Source organism: Oryctolagus cuniculus, chromosome 11 (genome assembly GCF_051225735.1).
Source record: "Oryctolagus cuniculus isolate XC-2025 breed Fujian yellow rabbit chromosome 11, ASM5122573v1, whole genome shotgun sequence".
Classification (NCBI taxonomy): Eukaryota; Metazoa; Chordata; class Mammalia; order Lagomorpha; family Leporidae; genus Oryctolagus; species Oryctolagus cuniculus.
In genome coordinates this window covers 66,522,709-66,536,003 of record NC_142877.1, presented here as the reverse complement: position 1 = coordinate 66,536,003, position 13,295 = coordinate 66,522,709, and the positions used below count along the sequence as shown (strand labels likewise).

The 13,295-nt window shown below is 43.5% G+C and overlaps 1 protein-coding gene across 1 annotated transcript in view; it reads left to right on the top strand.

Moving 5' to 3' along the window:
• C11H12orf56 (chromosome 11 C12orf56 homolog) overlaps positions 1-13,295 on the top strand; it is a 97,740-nt gene that overhangs the window by 40,193 nt on the left and 44,252 nt on the right. The window contains exon 3 of the mRNA XM_008256734.5: positions 5,378-5,450. Within this exon, the coding sequence (XP_008254956.2) occupies positions 5,378-5,450 (73 nt within the window). The remainder of the gene's footprint in view (positions 1-5,377; positions 5,451-13,295) is intronic.

Below are 13,295 nucleotides of genomic sequence, written 5' to 3'. Positions count from 1 at the left end.
TAACACACTATGAGCATGGAAACTTTGAAGAAGTCGTTGTAATTAGGAGGCTTATTAAATCCCTGGTTGCTCACCAGGTCTCTTGTCACACTAATTAAGGCATCTAACTGGTGGTGTTTGCCTTAAATGCATATTTATCCTTGTCCATGAGTGTAATTATTCTTGGCTTTTTGTCCCCAACATATGTAGGAAGATGAAAACAGATGTGAAAAGAATAATAAAGCAAGTTGAAGTTCTATGAAATTTAAACGCCTAGAGGCTTTTCAAATGGTGTTGAAGCAGTGAAGAGTTTTTGTGTGCCTGGCTGGTCATAACATTACCTCAGCTTGTTCTTTACTCTCATGCCCAACCATCTGACCCTTTTGCATAGAGGATTTTGAAAACAAAATGGTCACTGTCACACAGAGTCACAGTACATTTCAGGATGGGAACATTCTCTTTCCTCCAAGCTACTTGTTTCTTGGATTAGATGTTGCTGTATATATCCTAGTGCTTCACCTGCCATACATTCTGTGATACATGGTCCTGAAGGAATATATAGGCTACAACCCGTCTGACCATCCATTTAAAAATAGTCTTTACTAGAGTCTTTAATGTTAATGATGATGTCATACCTAGAGAAGCAGTGTGTATTAGCCACTGTACACTTAAATACAGGTAATTATTAGAACGGAGTCCAAACCTCTTGGGTAAAAGCCTAGGGAATATTTTTGTCATGTGGCAGAGGTGCCCACACTCTAATCAGCTTGATCATCTGAACAAACTCAAAACTGCCCATCATTTATAGTAAAAACGCTTTTAACAGGATTCCTTATGAGGCCCAACTTTTCTGGAGATATAGAGAAAGAGTCTTTTGTCTGTAGTATATATGTGGCCTTATATGGGCCACAGTTAGCATTTTGAATCATACTTTTCACATTTAGAGGGAAGAAAATGGTAATTAAACAATGTTGATGAGAATAGAGTGACAGTAGTGAATTGCATTAGTAGCTAAAGCTCTTGAATAGATTGGGTTATTATGATTTAGTTTCAGATATGTTCTAGAACAGAACTATCCATAGAACTTTCTGCAATAATGGAGATATTCTAGATCTGGTCTGATTATGTCTATTACAGTAGACATAGGCTACCATGGCCATTTAACACTTGAAATATGGGTAACTGAATCAATTTTAAATTAAATCTAAATACTCTCAGATGGTTAGTGACTACTAAATGTTCACCATAAGTCTAGAATCAGAAAAGACCTTAAAGCTTTAATGGTATATTTTGAGATATAGGCAGGAAATGAAATCAACCAACTTCCAAACGTGCATGAAACAGCTTAATGAACTGTAAACTGAATCAAGGTTTTATACACACACACACGCACACACACACACAGGTACTTTATTTATTTTCTTATTAAAATTTATTTTATTTATTTGAAAGAGTTACCGAGAGAGAGAGAGAGGGAGGGAGGGAGAGAGGTCCTCCATCTGCTCACTCACTCCCCAAATGGCCACAACAGCTGGAGCTGAGCCTATCTGAAGCCAAGAGCCGGGAGCTTCTTCCGGGTCTCCCATGTGAGTGCAGGAGCCCAAGAACTTGGACCGTCCTCCGCTGCTTTCCCAGGTGCATTAGCAGCAAGCTGAATCAGAAATTGAGTAGCTAGGAATCAAACTGGCACCCATATGGGATGCTGGCACTGCAAGCCAGGGCTTTAACCTGCTGCACCACAGCGCTGGCCCCCCACACAGGTACTTTAAAAGGTTTGTGGGTGGAGGGGCATTGGACATTGAGGTCCAACAGGTTAAGCCACCTTAATATGAGACACATCCATTCCAGGCTACTCCACCCTTCCAATCCATATTCTTGCTGTGTGCCTGGAATGAAGTGGATGGTGACTCAAGTACCTGGGTTCCTGCCACCCATGCTGGAGACCCTGAAAGAGTTCCAGGCTCCTGGCTTCAGCATGGTCGAACCCTGTCTATTGCCGGCATTTTGGAAGTGAACCAGCAGATGAGAGATCTCTCTCTGTTTCCCTCTCTTACTTTTTCTTCTTTTCTCTGTCACTTTGCCTTTCAAATAAATCTTTTTTCTTTGTTTCTTGCCTTTTTTTTTAAAGTTTATGGAAGGGGCCAGCACCATGGCATAGTAGGTTAAGTCTCTGCCTGCAGTGCTGGCATCCCATATGGGTACCAGCTTAAGTCCTGGCTGCTCCATTTCCAATCCAGCTCCCTGCTAATGGCCTGGGAAAGCAGTGGAAGATGGTCCTAGCACTTGGGCCCCTGCACCCATGTGGGGAACCCAGAAGAAGCTCCTGGCTCCTAGCTTTTGATCAGCTCATTTCCGGCTGTTAACAGCCATTTGGGGAGTGAACCAGTGAATGGAAGATCTCTCTCCCTGTCACCCCCTCTGTCTGTAACTCTGCCCCTCAAATAAATAAATAAATAAATATTTTTTAAAAGTTTATTGAAATTGAATTAAAAATATTTATTTTTCACAATGAAACAAAGATAATTTTGGTACAAAAAATTTTGAAATCCATACATGGGGGTTCTTAAAAATTCATAAAAATGCATATTATGAACAAAACTATTGATGATTTAAAATTTTTTATTTAAAGAAATCATTTACTTAGGAGAGACAGACAGACAGATAAGAAAGAGAGCTCTCATCTGCTGGTTTGTCCCCAGATGCCCACAATGAGTGTGGTTGGGCTGGGGCTAAAGCCAGGAGCCAGGAACCCAGTTAAGGTCTCGTTTCTGGGCAGCAGAGACCGAACTACTTGAGCCATCACCACTGCATCCCAGGATCTGCATTAGCAGGAAACTCCAGGAAACTGAAGTCAGAGTCAGACATTGCTAGGTACTCTGATATGGAATGCAGGTGTCCTAACTGATATCTTTACCTCTAGGTCAGATGCCCTGCCCATAAGCTTGCATTTTAATTCCATTTGTCCACAAGCTGTGTGTGTGTGTGTGTGTGTGTGTGTGTGTGTATGCATGTGTAAACTAAAACCTACGCTTTTTCTAAAACCAATGACGTGTCCTGAGACAAGAATCACAAGGCGCTGACAATTCTCTCAGGTTTAGTAGACAGTTTTTTGTTGTTGTTGTTTTGTTTTTATAACTGGAAGCTTGAAAGTCTTTTCTACAGGAATAGGATTCTGATAAGTGTAATAAAACTTCTTCCAACTGAGAAAGCAGACGTATCATTTTTGTAGTGTCCCTTGTGAAAAACGTCCCTCAGTAGATCAGCACTACTGACGTTCCATCTGATACAGATTGTACTAAAGGACTGAGGGACTCCATACGAACTTGTGTCTCACATAGTGAAGGAGTCGAATGGACTCAGCTGCTCCTGTCAGCCTCTTCTATAAGGGCGCTAATCCTAGTCATAAGGGCAGGTCTCTCATAGTTTAATCACTTCCCCAAAGACCTTACCTCTTAATAGTATCACATTGGGTGTGTTTTTTTTTTTTTTTGACAGGCAGAGTGGACAGTGAGAGAGAGACAGAGAGAAAGGTCTTCCTTTGCTGTTGGTTCACCCTCCATCACATTGGGTGTTAACGTTCTAATATATGAGTTGTAGGGATTCACATACATGTAGCCCACACCAACCACGACGACACCTTGACTCTTCCAACATTATCTTTTACAGCTGTAGGTTCCTTAAGAATGTTGTCTTCATCTGGCCTTTGTCTCAAATCCCCCGGTTGTCTTTGATTTCTGGGTTGTCTTCTCATGCCTGGACCAGAGCAAGCTGTAGTGACCTGTGTATTCCATGTCTCTGTAGATCCCTTCCTACACTGTCTCTGGCCCTCTGAAGTGCGGGAGTTCTTTCTCTCAAGTTTGAGGTGTCTTGGTCTCTCAGACACACATAAATGAGACAGAAGAGCTGTTCAGAGCCGTTCACAAGGAAATAGCCAAAGTCAGTGAAAATACACTCAAGATTTTGCATTCATCTTCTCAGATTTTACCTCAAAAGAAAAATTAACTGAAAAAAGGAAGGGAAAGTCGGGGAGGAAATGGAAACAAGTGCACTAAGGGAAGGCACAGCTAAGAGAGCCAGGGAAACCCTGGTCAAGAATTCTCTGTGGGATCAAGGGCTTCCCGCCTTTCCTGCCCTAGTGCTATGGTTGGCTCTTGCATCCTGGACTCAGTCTCTCTTCTTCCTTAGGGAAGGGGAGGAGGTCAGACAGGGAATGCTGGGTTTCCATTGGAGGTTGAATGCATAGCCAATATTGACTGCATGCAGTAGTTTATGGAAATGTGAATTCAGTTCTTGTTCAGAATACCCAGAGATAAGACTACTCCTAACCAAGATACACCCACATAATGAGGATGACGTGACAGCTTTCTTGATGTCAATTATGATTGGTTCTTTGATTTTACTTTAAAATAAGTTTTTAAGATTTTGTTTTATTTTATTTTTTTATTTGAGAGGCAGAGTTACAGAGAGAGGGAGAGACAGAGAGAAAGGTCTTTCATCCTCTCATTCACTCCCCAAATGGCTGCAACAGCCAAGAGCTGGGCTGATCCAAAGCTAGGAGCCAGGAGCTTTTTCCAGGTCTCCCACATGGATGCAGGGGCCCAAGCACTTGGTCCATTGCTTTCCTACGCCATTAGCAGACAGCTGGATCAGCAGAGGGGCAGCTTTTACTTTAAATGAAGCTAATATTTATTTTGCACCCACTCCACCAGGCATCATGCAACTAAGTCATTTTTATACATATTATCTCATTTTCATTCACAAAATTGCCATATTCATTTTTATTTTTAAAAAAGGTATATTTTATTTGTGTTGAAAGTCAGAGTTACAGAAAGAGAGAGAGAGAGAGAGAGAGAGAGAGAGAGAATGCTTCCATCCACTGGTTCATTTCCCAGGTAGCTGTAGTAGCCAGTGTTGGGCCATGCCAAAGCCAGGAACCAGGAGTTTCATCCAGATCTCCCACTTTGTGGCAGGGACCCAAATACTTGAGCCATCTTCCACTGCCTTTCCCAGGCCATTAGCAGCAAGCTGAATTGGAAGTGGAACAGCTAGGACACGAACCAGTGCCCAGATGCCGGTGTCACAGGCAGTGACTTTACCCACTATTCTACAACACTGGCCCCCATCTTCATTTTTGCAAATTAAGATATTAAAGCCAGAAGAAAATCGGAACTCGTGAAGTTCACACACATGTTTATTGGAAGAGTCTGAACTTGAGCACATGTTTTAGCATCTAAACCCATGTTCTTTTTTCTCCATCATGCTGTCAGGCTTATAATTTTGGACTTGTAAGTTTTTTTGAGAATTCTGAACTATCATTAAATCAGTACATGTGAATATGTCTTCTTCATATACTCAATAAAATTTTTTAATTAATGGCCAAATAACTTTTTTTTTAAAGTTAAGGAAGAGAATAATGGCCCTGTCTTTTGGAAAAGCAAAGAGCCTAGAAGTCCGAATGAATCCTCTCTCAGGTGAGATTGTTGTTTGGAATATGTTTGTAATGTGTTAGCCAAAAGATATTTTATATGACAATTTGTTTTTATTCACGCTTTCCTTATTTATTTATTTATTTGACAGATAGAGTTACAGACAGTGTGAGAGAGAGACAGAGAGAAAGGTCTTTTTTGTTGTTGTTGTTGTTGACAGGCAGAGTGAGAGAGAGACAGAGAGAAAGGCTTCCTTTGCTGTTGGTTCACCCTCCAACGGCTGCCACGGCTGGCATGCTGCGGCCGGCGCACTGTGCTGATCCTAAGCCAAGAGTCAGGTGCTTCCTCCTGGTCTCTCATGCGGGTGCAGGGCCCAAGCACTTGAGCCATCCTCCACTGCACTCCCTGGCCACAGCAGAGAGCTGGCCTGGAAGAGGAGCAACCAGGACAGAATCCGGCGCCCTGACCGGAACTAGAACCCAGTGTGCCGGCGCCGCAGGTGGAGGATTAGCCTATTGAGCTACGGTGCTGGCCGAGAAAGGTCTTCCTTCTGTTGGTTCATCCCCCCAAATGGCTGCTATGGCTGAAGGTATGTCGATCTGAAGCCAGGAGCTAGGTGCTTCTTCCTGGTCTCCCATGCGGGTGCAGGGCCCAAGCACTCGGGCCATCCTCCACTGCCCTCCCAGGCCACAGCAGAGAGCTTGACTGGAAGAGGAGCAACCAGGACTAGAACCCGGCGCCCATATGGGATGCTGGCACTGCAGGTGGAGGATTAATCAAGTGAGCCATGGTGCCGGCCCCCATGCTTTTCTTCTACTAATGGCTTTGGATTGAGTTCTGTTTTCTCAATATGCAATAATGAAGAAGGTATGTTGAGAGAACTTTCTCCTAAATTGAAATCCAGTTAGTTAAATAGTAAACCGTAATTTTTCTCATTTCAACTGCATATATAAAAGTTACGCTATAAATAATTGATTAAATTTAAATTTACTTGTAGGTATTTGGCATGGAAATTAAGAAGCCTACCTCTGGGGCTGTCCTGTGGCACAGTAGGTTAAGCCACCTCTTGTGATGCCTGCATTCCTTATCAGAGTGCTGGTTCAAATTCTGGCTGTTCTGCTTCTTATCCAGCTTCTTGCTGATGCACCTGGGAAAGCAGCAGAAGATGGTCTAGGTGCTTGAGGATCTGCCACACATGTGGGAGACCAGGATGGAGTTCCTGGCTCCTGGCCTTGGCCTGGCTTGGATCTGGCTTTTGCAGCCATTTGGCGAGTGAACCAGTGGGTGGAAGATCTCTCTCTCTGTCATGCTGCCTTTCAAATCAGTCAGTCAACCAATCTTTGAAAAAAAGACTTTTACCACCCATATTGGAGTTTCTGGTTTTTTACAGATGTCATTGAACGGTGATGCCCTTCAAAGAAGTAAGCATGTCAGGTAGGAGCAAGCCTGGGTACTGGGTTAGACAGGTTGATCCTGAGGTCCTGGTGGGCCTTTTCTGGGGACAGTTTGATTGGGCAGTTGCAATTTCAGTCTGGAAGTAAGAGTGACATTTTTTGGTAAATTTAAAGAGGAATTTCCAAGGTTGAAGTATGATACTATTATATACTTTAAGTACCTCTATATTAGAAAGAGGGGGAACTTAGGATTCTAAGAGCTGCCTGTGAATGGACATATAGGCAGAGGGAAAATTAATGTGAGAACAGGCATTTGACCTAGAGTAATGATGCCATATTCCATATTAGAGCCGTGGGTCTAAGTCCTGACTCCATTCCCAATTTCAGCTTCCTATTAATGTGCACCCTGGGAGGAAGCAGGTAATGGCTTAAGTAGTTGTGTCTCTGCCATCAACATGGAAGAGCCAGATTGAGTCCCCAAACACCTGACTTCGACTGTCCTAGCCCAAGCTGTTGTAGGCATTTGGGTAGTTCCCATGGGAACCCTTTTCTGTCTGTATTTCTCTTTGTCTCTCTGTCTCTGTCTTACCCTCTGTCTCTCAAATAAATAATAATACAAGAAAATTAATATGTGTTGTGGGCCCTGAAAAACAGATTATGGCCGATGGGAAATGTCCAAGTTAGAGAAGCATTGTAAATGCTGTCTGGGAGAAGTGAGGCCAGCGTGGGGAGGATTCAGACACCTGTGGGGTGACACGCTGCTCTGCTTAGGCTGCTGGGAAGGGGCCTTCTCATATCGCGCCTTCCTCCTTCTCATCTTTTCTCATGGTTTGCACAACAGGACCACAGTCAGTATTATAATCTCCTTTCCTTCAAAACCCAAAACTGGTTTAGGAAGTCTTTTTTCCCCCTATTGGGAACACATCTCAATTTGTTTTACAGAATTTTAACCATTTCTCTCTTTTTAAAGATTTATTTTATTTATTTGAAATACAGAGTTATGGAGAGTGAGAGTGAGACACAGAGAGATCTTCTGTCCACTGGTTCACTCCTCAAATGGCCTCAATGGCTGGGGCTAGGCCTGACTGAAGCCAGAAGTCAGGAACTTCTCCCTGGTCTCTCACATGGGTGCAGGGGCCCAAGCGCTTGGGCCATCCTCTGCTGCCTTCTCAGGCCACCAGCAGGGAGCTGGATAGAAAGTGGAGCAGCCAGGACATTAACTGGCACCCATATGGGATGCCAGCATTGCAGACAGTGGCTTTACCCACTACGGAGAGGCAGAGTTACAGGTAGAGAGAGACAGAGACAGAGACAGAGAGAGACAGAGAGGTCCTCCATCCGCTGGTTCACTCCCCAAATGGCTGCAACAGCCAGAGCTGGGCTGATCCGAAGCCAGGAGCCAGGAGCTTCTTCCGGGTCTCCCACGAAGGTGCAAGGGCCCAAGTACTTGGGCCATCCTCTGCTACTTTTCCAAGCCATCAGCAGGGAGCTGCATCAGAAGTGGAACATCCTGGACTCCATGTGGGATGCTGGCATTGCAGGCGGATACTTTACCTACTATGTCACAGTGTTGGCTCCTATTTCTCTCTCTCTAATTTTTAAAGATTTTATTTATTTATTTGAGAGGTAGAGCTACAGACAGTAAGAGGGAGAGACAGAGAGAAGGGTCTTCCTTCCATTGGTTCACTCCACAAATGGCCGCCACGGCCGGGACTGCACCAATCTGAAGCCAGGAGCCAGGAGCTTCTTCCCGGTCTTACACATGGGTGCAGGGGCCCAAGGACCCGGGGCCATCTTTTACTGCTTTCCCAGGCCACAGTAGAGAGCTGGATTGGAAGAGGAGCAGCTGGGAGCAGAACCAGTACCCATATGGGATGCCGGCGTCGCAGGCGAAGGATTAACCTACTGCACCATGGTGCCACCCCCCCCCCCATTTCTCTCTTTTAAAAATATTTACTTATTTATTTGAAAGGTAGAGTGATGGGGGTTGGGGGAGGAGAGATTGATTGATTTTCCATCTGTTGATTTACTCCCCAAATGGCTACAACAGTCAGGAGACTGAACTCTATCGTTGTCTCCCACATGAGTGGCAGAGGCCCATATTCTACTGCTTTTTCCACATGCACAAGCAGGAAGCTGGATGAGAAGTAGAGCAGCTGGGACTCAAACTGACACCTAAATGGGATCCGAGTGTTTCAAGCAGTGACTTAACCTGGTGTGCTACACGCAGGCCTCTCAATCATTTCTTACATGAAAAAACACTTGTTGTTTTAAATTGTTTTCCCATGATCCTTTTGAAGCCCCCTCCTAGCTCTAAATGTGCACCCAGGTCCCTTTCTAATGCTGGTATTGAGGAGGAGACCAACAGCCTGTACAGTTGGGTTCTTCCACCAGCGTTTCCCAGTAGGGTGCTATTGACATTTTGTAGGGCACCATTCATCGTCCTGTGGAACAATTCTACACTTTGTGGGAGTTGAGCTTCCCTTGCTAGTATCCACTAAGTACCAGTAATATTTGCTATTTATTGTGGCAACTAGAAACATTGCTCTGCATTTCTTGTGAACCACCCCAGTGGTCCCAGTACTCAGCACACCTGTCAGGTGGTCCAGTTGGTTTCCATTTCCCCCATCCTGTGTTCTTTCTCCCTTCCATGTGTGGTCCTATCTCTAGCCTTCTCTGGTAAGCACAAAATTTTGTGTTTTTATTGGTTTTATTGTTTGGGTTCGGGTTTTTATTGTAGTGTGATAGCTCAATGCTGATTTTGAATGGTTACCCCTCTGTGGGACTTCCATTTTAACAAACATCAAAGCCAGCATCCCTAGGAAAGAATCTCTATTAGTAGAATTTTAGCAGCTTTATTGACGTATAATTGACACACAGTAAATTATACCTGTATGTTCTCCCTACACTGGGGCCTGGAAATTTTTCAAGGTGATAAACTGGGGCAACTGTTGGGTTTCACCATGAATTGCTTCCTGTTTCTCAAAGCTCAGTGTGTTTTTTTTTTTTCTTTTCCTGATGTCTTAACCTATTTTTTCCTACTTGTGTATTTTGTCCAGTTTTTTGATTGTATCAGGTGGGAGGGTATGTTTGGTTTGTACTACTCCATCTTGGCTGCAAGTGGAAGAACACCGGTACAGTTTGACACTTAACTCAGTATATATGGACAAGAATTTGGCTTGGTATTAGATTCCTCTTGGAAACAGTGATGATTCTGGAATTTCTAAAAGAGGATCTTTGGGGCAAGAGTAGAGGAGTTGAGGGAACGCATTTATTTAGACTGTATACTTATTCAGGGTGGCTGGAGACTCCTTTTCCCTTGGCAGGTACAGCTGCATTGTTTTTATGTAGCACATATATTTATTTGTGCTGGTTCACGTGAGGGATGACTGTTGGAGATCCTAGAGGGTGAGGGGCAGTGTACAACCCTGTGCCTTGGCTTCTGTTCTTGGAACCTGCTGTTTCAGACCTACTCAACAATTCCAGTTCTGGACTAGGTTAATAAAGATAATTTGGAAGCTTAGAAGGACCCTGATTATCAAATATTCATGAATGCCTGAGATTTTTACTTCTACAAAAACAAAAAGCCACACACATTGTTAGAAAATCTTAACAGAGTTCACTATCCACAACAAAGTTGGTTAGATAAACCAACTGAACACAAAAGCCCATTGATCCCCAAGAACTCTTGCTGTTTGGAATTAGATTGGTCTCAGGGACTTGAATTTGCTGGCCAGAAGTCCAAAATCTGAAACACCCACTGCTGCTTCCTAATGTGGTAGTGTTGCTTAATTACGATCTTGACATGTGCTGACTAGGTGGGCCATGTGAGGAGTCAGCCCAGCTTAGGGGGAGGAGTGGGAATAAAGATGACCTAGAGTAACAGCAAAGGTTCAGTTTTCAAGACTGGCCATGTATCAGAGTTTCTCAAGCACTGGTGGAGAGTACTGACTCCTAGACTATGCTCCAGACTACTGAATCCCCATCTTCAGAGATGAGCTCAGCAATTCGTTTTTGGTCATTTCTTAGATGGTTCTGCTAGTTGGCTACCAAGGTTTGGGAGTTACTAGTTTAGATTTTCTCCACTGACTTTGGTCTTCTCCTGGATTCTTGAGACCCTTGAGGTCTATACCCATAATCTATCCCAATTGCTAGCTTCTCTCAGTTTCTACTACCAGTACACTCAGTACAAGCCACTGTGATTGTCACCTGAACTCCTGTACCTCTGACCACCCTCCCCAATTCCATTTCCAGTACCTCTCCACCACCTATCTCCCCACCCATCTATTATCCATCCTAAAATCAAAGTGATCTTTTAAAAATGTTCCCTTCTTAAAACCTTTCAACGTCTCCCCCTCCCTCACCTCTCCCCCTCTCCCCCCTCTCCCTCTCCCTCTCCCTCTCCAAAAGAAAAAAATTCAGTGGTGCTCCATTGCACAGCAAATAAAACCTTTTACTGTGTCTGTCCATCCCCGCAAGGCCTGCCCTTTGCTTACTGCTGCAGCTTTATCTCATGCCAGTTCACCTTTCACTCATCTCCCATATGCTGGTTTACGCCCCAGTTGGCTGCAAAGGCCGAGGCAGAACCAGGCGAAGCCAGGAACCAGGATCCTCATCCAGGTCTCCCATATTGGTGGCAGGGGCTAAAGCACTTGGGCCATCTTCCGCTGCTTTTCTCAGGCCCTTAGCAGGGAGCTGGATTGGAAGTGAACCAGTGGTCATATGGGATGATGATGTCTCAGGCAGCAGTTTTACCCACTACAACGTTGGCTCCTTCATAGCACTTTTGTTAGCTTTGATTACACATTTGTTGTTTGTAGCCTGCCTTCCCATTAGAATATAAGACCTAGATATTTTTGCATGCTGATAAATTTCTAGTGTTGGCCCAGAGCCTGGGACATAATAGGTGTTTACTATGTGTTGAATAAGTAGCATTCTTTACAACTTAGGCTGGCTTGCATTGTGTAGGCTTACAAGAGTGTGAATTGCTCTGAATCTATATAATAATAAACCATGTTTTGAAGAGGCTGATTTACTTTCACTGTTGTGGTTTATGAACTTCTTGGAGGAGGATTCTCTGCCTTGGTAGGAGCTTTGAGAGAAAGGCAGCTCCAGTGATAGCCATCTGCATGCTTCCAGACTTACTAGTCTTCATTGCACATTTTGGCATATAATTACCAGAATCTTCCAGCATGCTCCGATGATCTCATTGTTTTCCTACAATTTAGAAAAGTAAAGGAGTTTTCTAATGAATGTTTTCAGTAGTTATTTTGGTTATTGTTGGAAGTTAGAACTCTGTGAAAATATGTTGAAATCTAGCTTAGGGTAAATGGGGAATTTATTGAAATTACTAAGGCATGCCATTCAACAGATGGATAGACTGATACAGAGATAGATGTCAATCTAACTATCTACCTCATCTGGCATACTGTGATCCCTGGGCTCTGGGCTCCATTTGAGGTTGTACCATGGTGAGCAAGACTAAACCACGAGAATGTAGAAATGGTAAGAATGAGGTTAGGAACCAGGGGCCTGAGTGTCAGGGAACTCTGTTTCTGATACTTGTGTGTCAGCTTCATTTTCTGTCATTGAATCCTGCATCCTCCAGGGTATGGCAGACAGTCTCCACTTGTCTCAAAGTCACATTTTACAGCTCCAACCCCTAGACAAAGGCTAACTGAAACACTTTCTTACATCAAATTTTAAAAATCCTGGAGAAGGCCTCTGACTTCCCAGCTTGAATAAATGGTTCACTAATGAACAACATTCACCACTGCCAAAGCATCAGGGGCTTTAAAAACAGGGCAGCCTCTGTGTGTTCCACACAGAAGGGAGGGGAGGAGTAGCTAACAAATAAAGGTAAGGAGGGAACTCTCACAGTTTTCAAGCACTGTCGTCTGTATAATTAAACATTTGAATCAGAATTCTAAACCAAAGTCAGGCTGGGATAGAAAACACTAATTAAAGGATGAAAGTGTGCTGTCATATACAGAGCTTTGAAACACCTCCTAGGTGTGAAGTTTTAGGCCTAATTATGAGAAGCTCCAGGTCATAAGGAGGATGCTGTTATCTTGGGACATCAGACTTACATAAGTATGCTTACTTTTCAGGGTAGTAGTAAACAACAGGGCTTGAAACACCTGAGGGATAGGAAACAGACCAGTGATCGCTGATAATGAGATCAGTATTTATGTCTGTCTCTCTTTAGGGTAGCTCTTCATTAGTGCACAGTTTTGTGTATTCATAGACATTTCATAGGAGGAAACACAAGTGGGTATTTCAACAAACTAATTTTTTAGGAGAAAATGTCTTGTGACTTAAGAGTTTCCTAAAGGTACTGTTTGAGAGTATTAAAAATATAGAGGAATATTGAGACCAGTAGTGCCAGCACTGTATAAATTTAATTAACTTCACTTTGAATAATACAAGGGGAAAAATAACAGTGACAATGCTTAGCTTTAGTCTGGATCTGCTAAGTCCATATTTTCTAGATTGA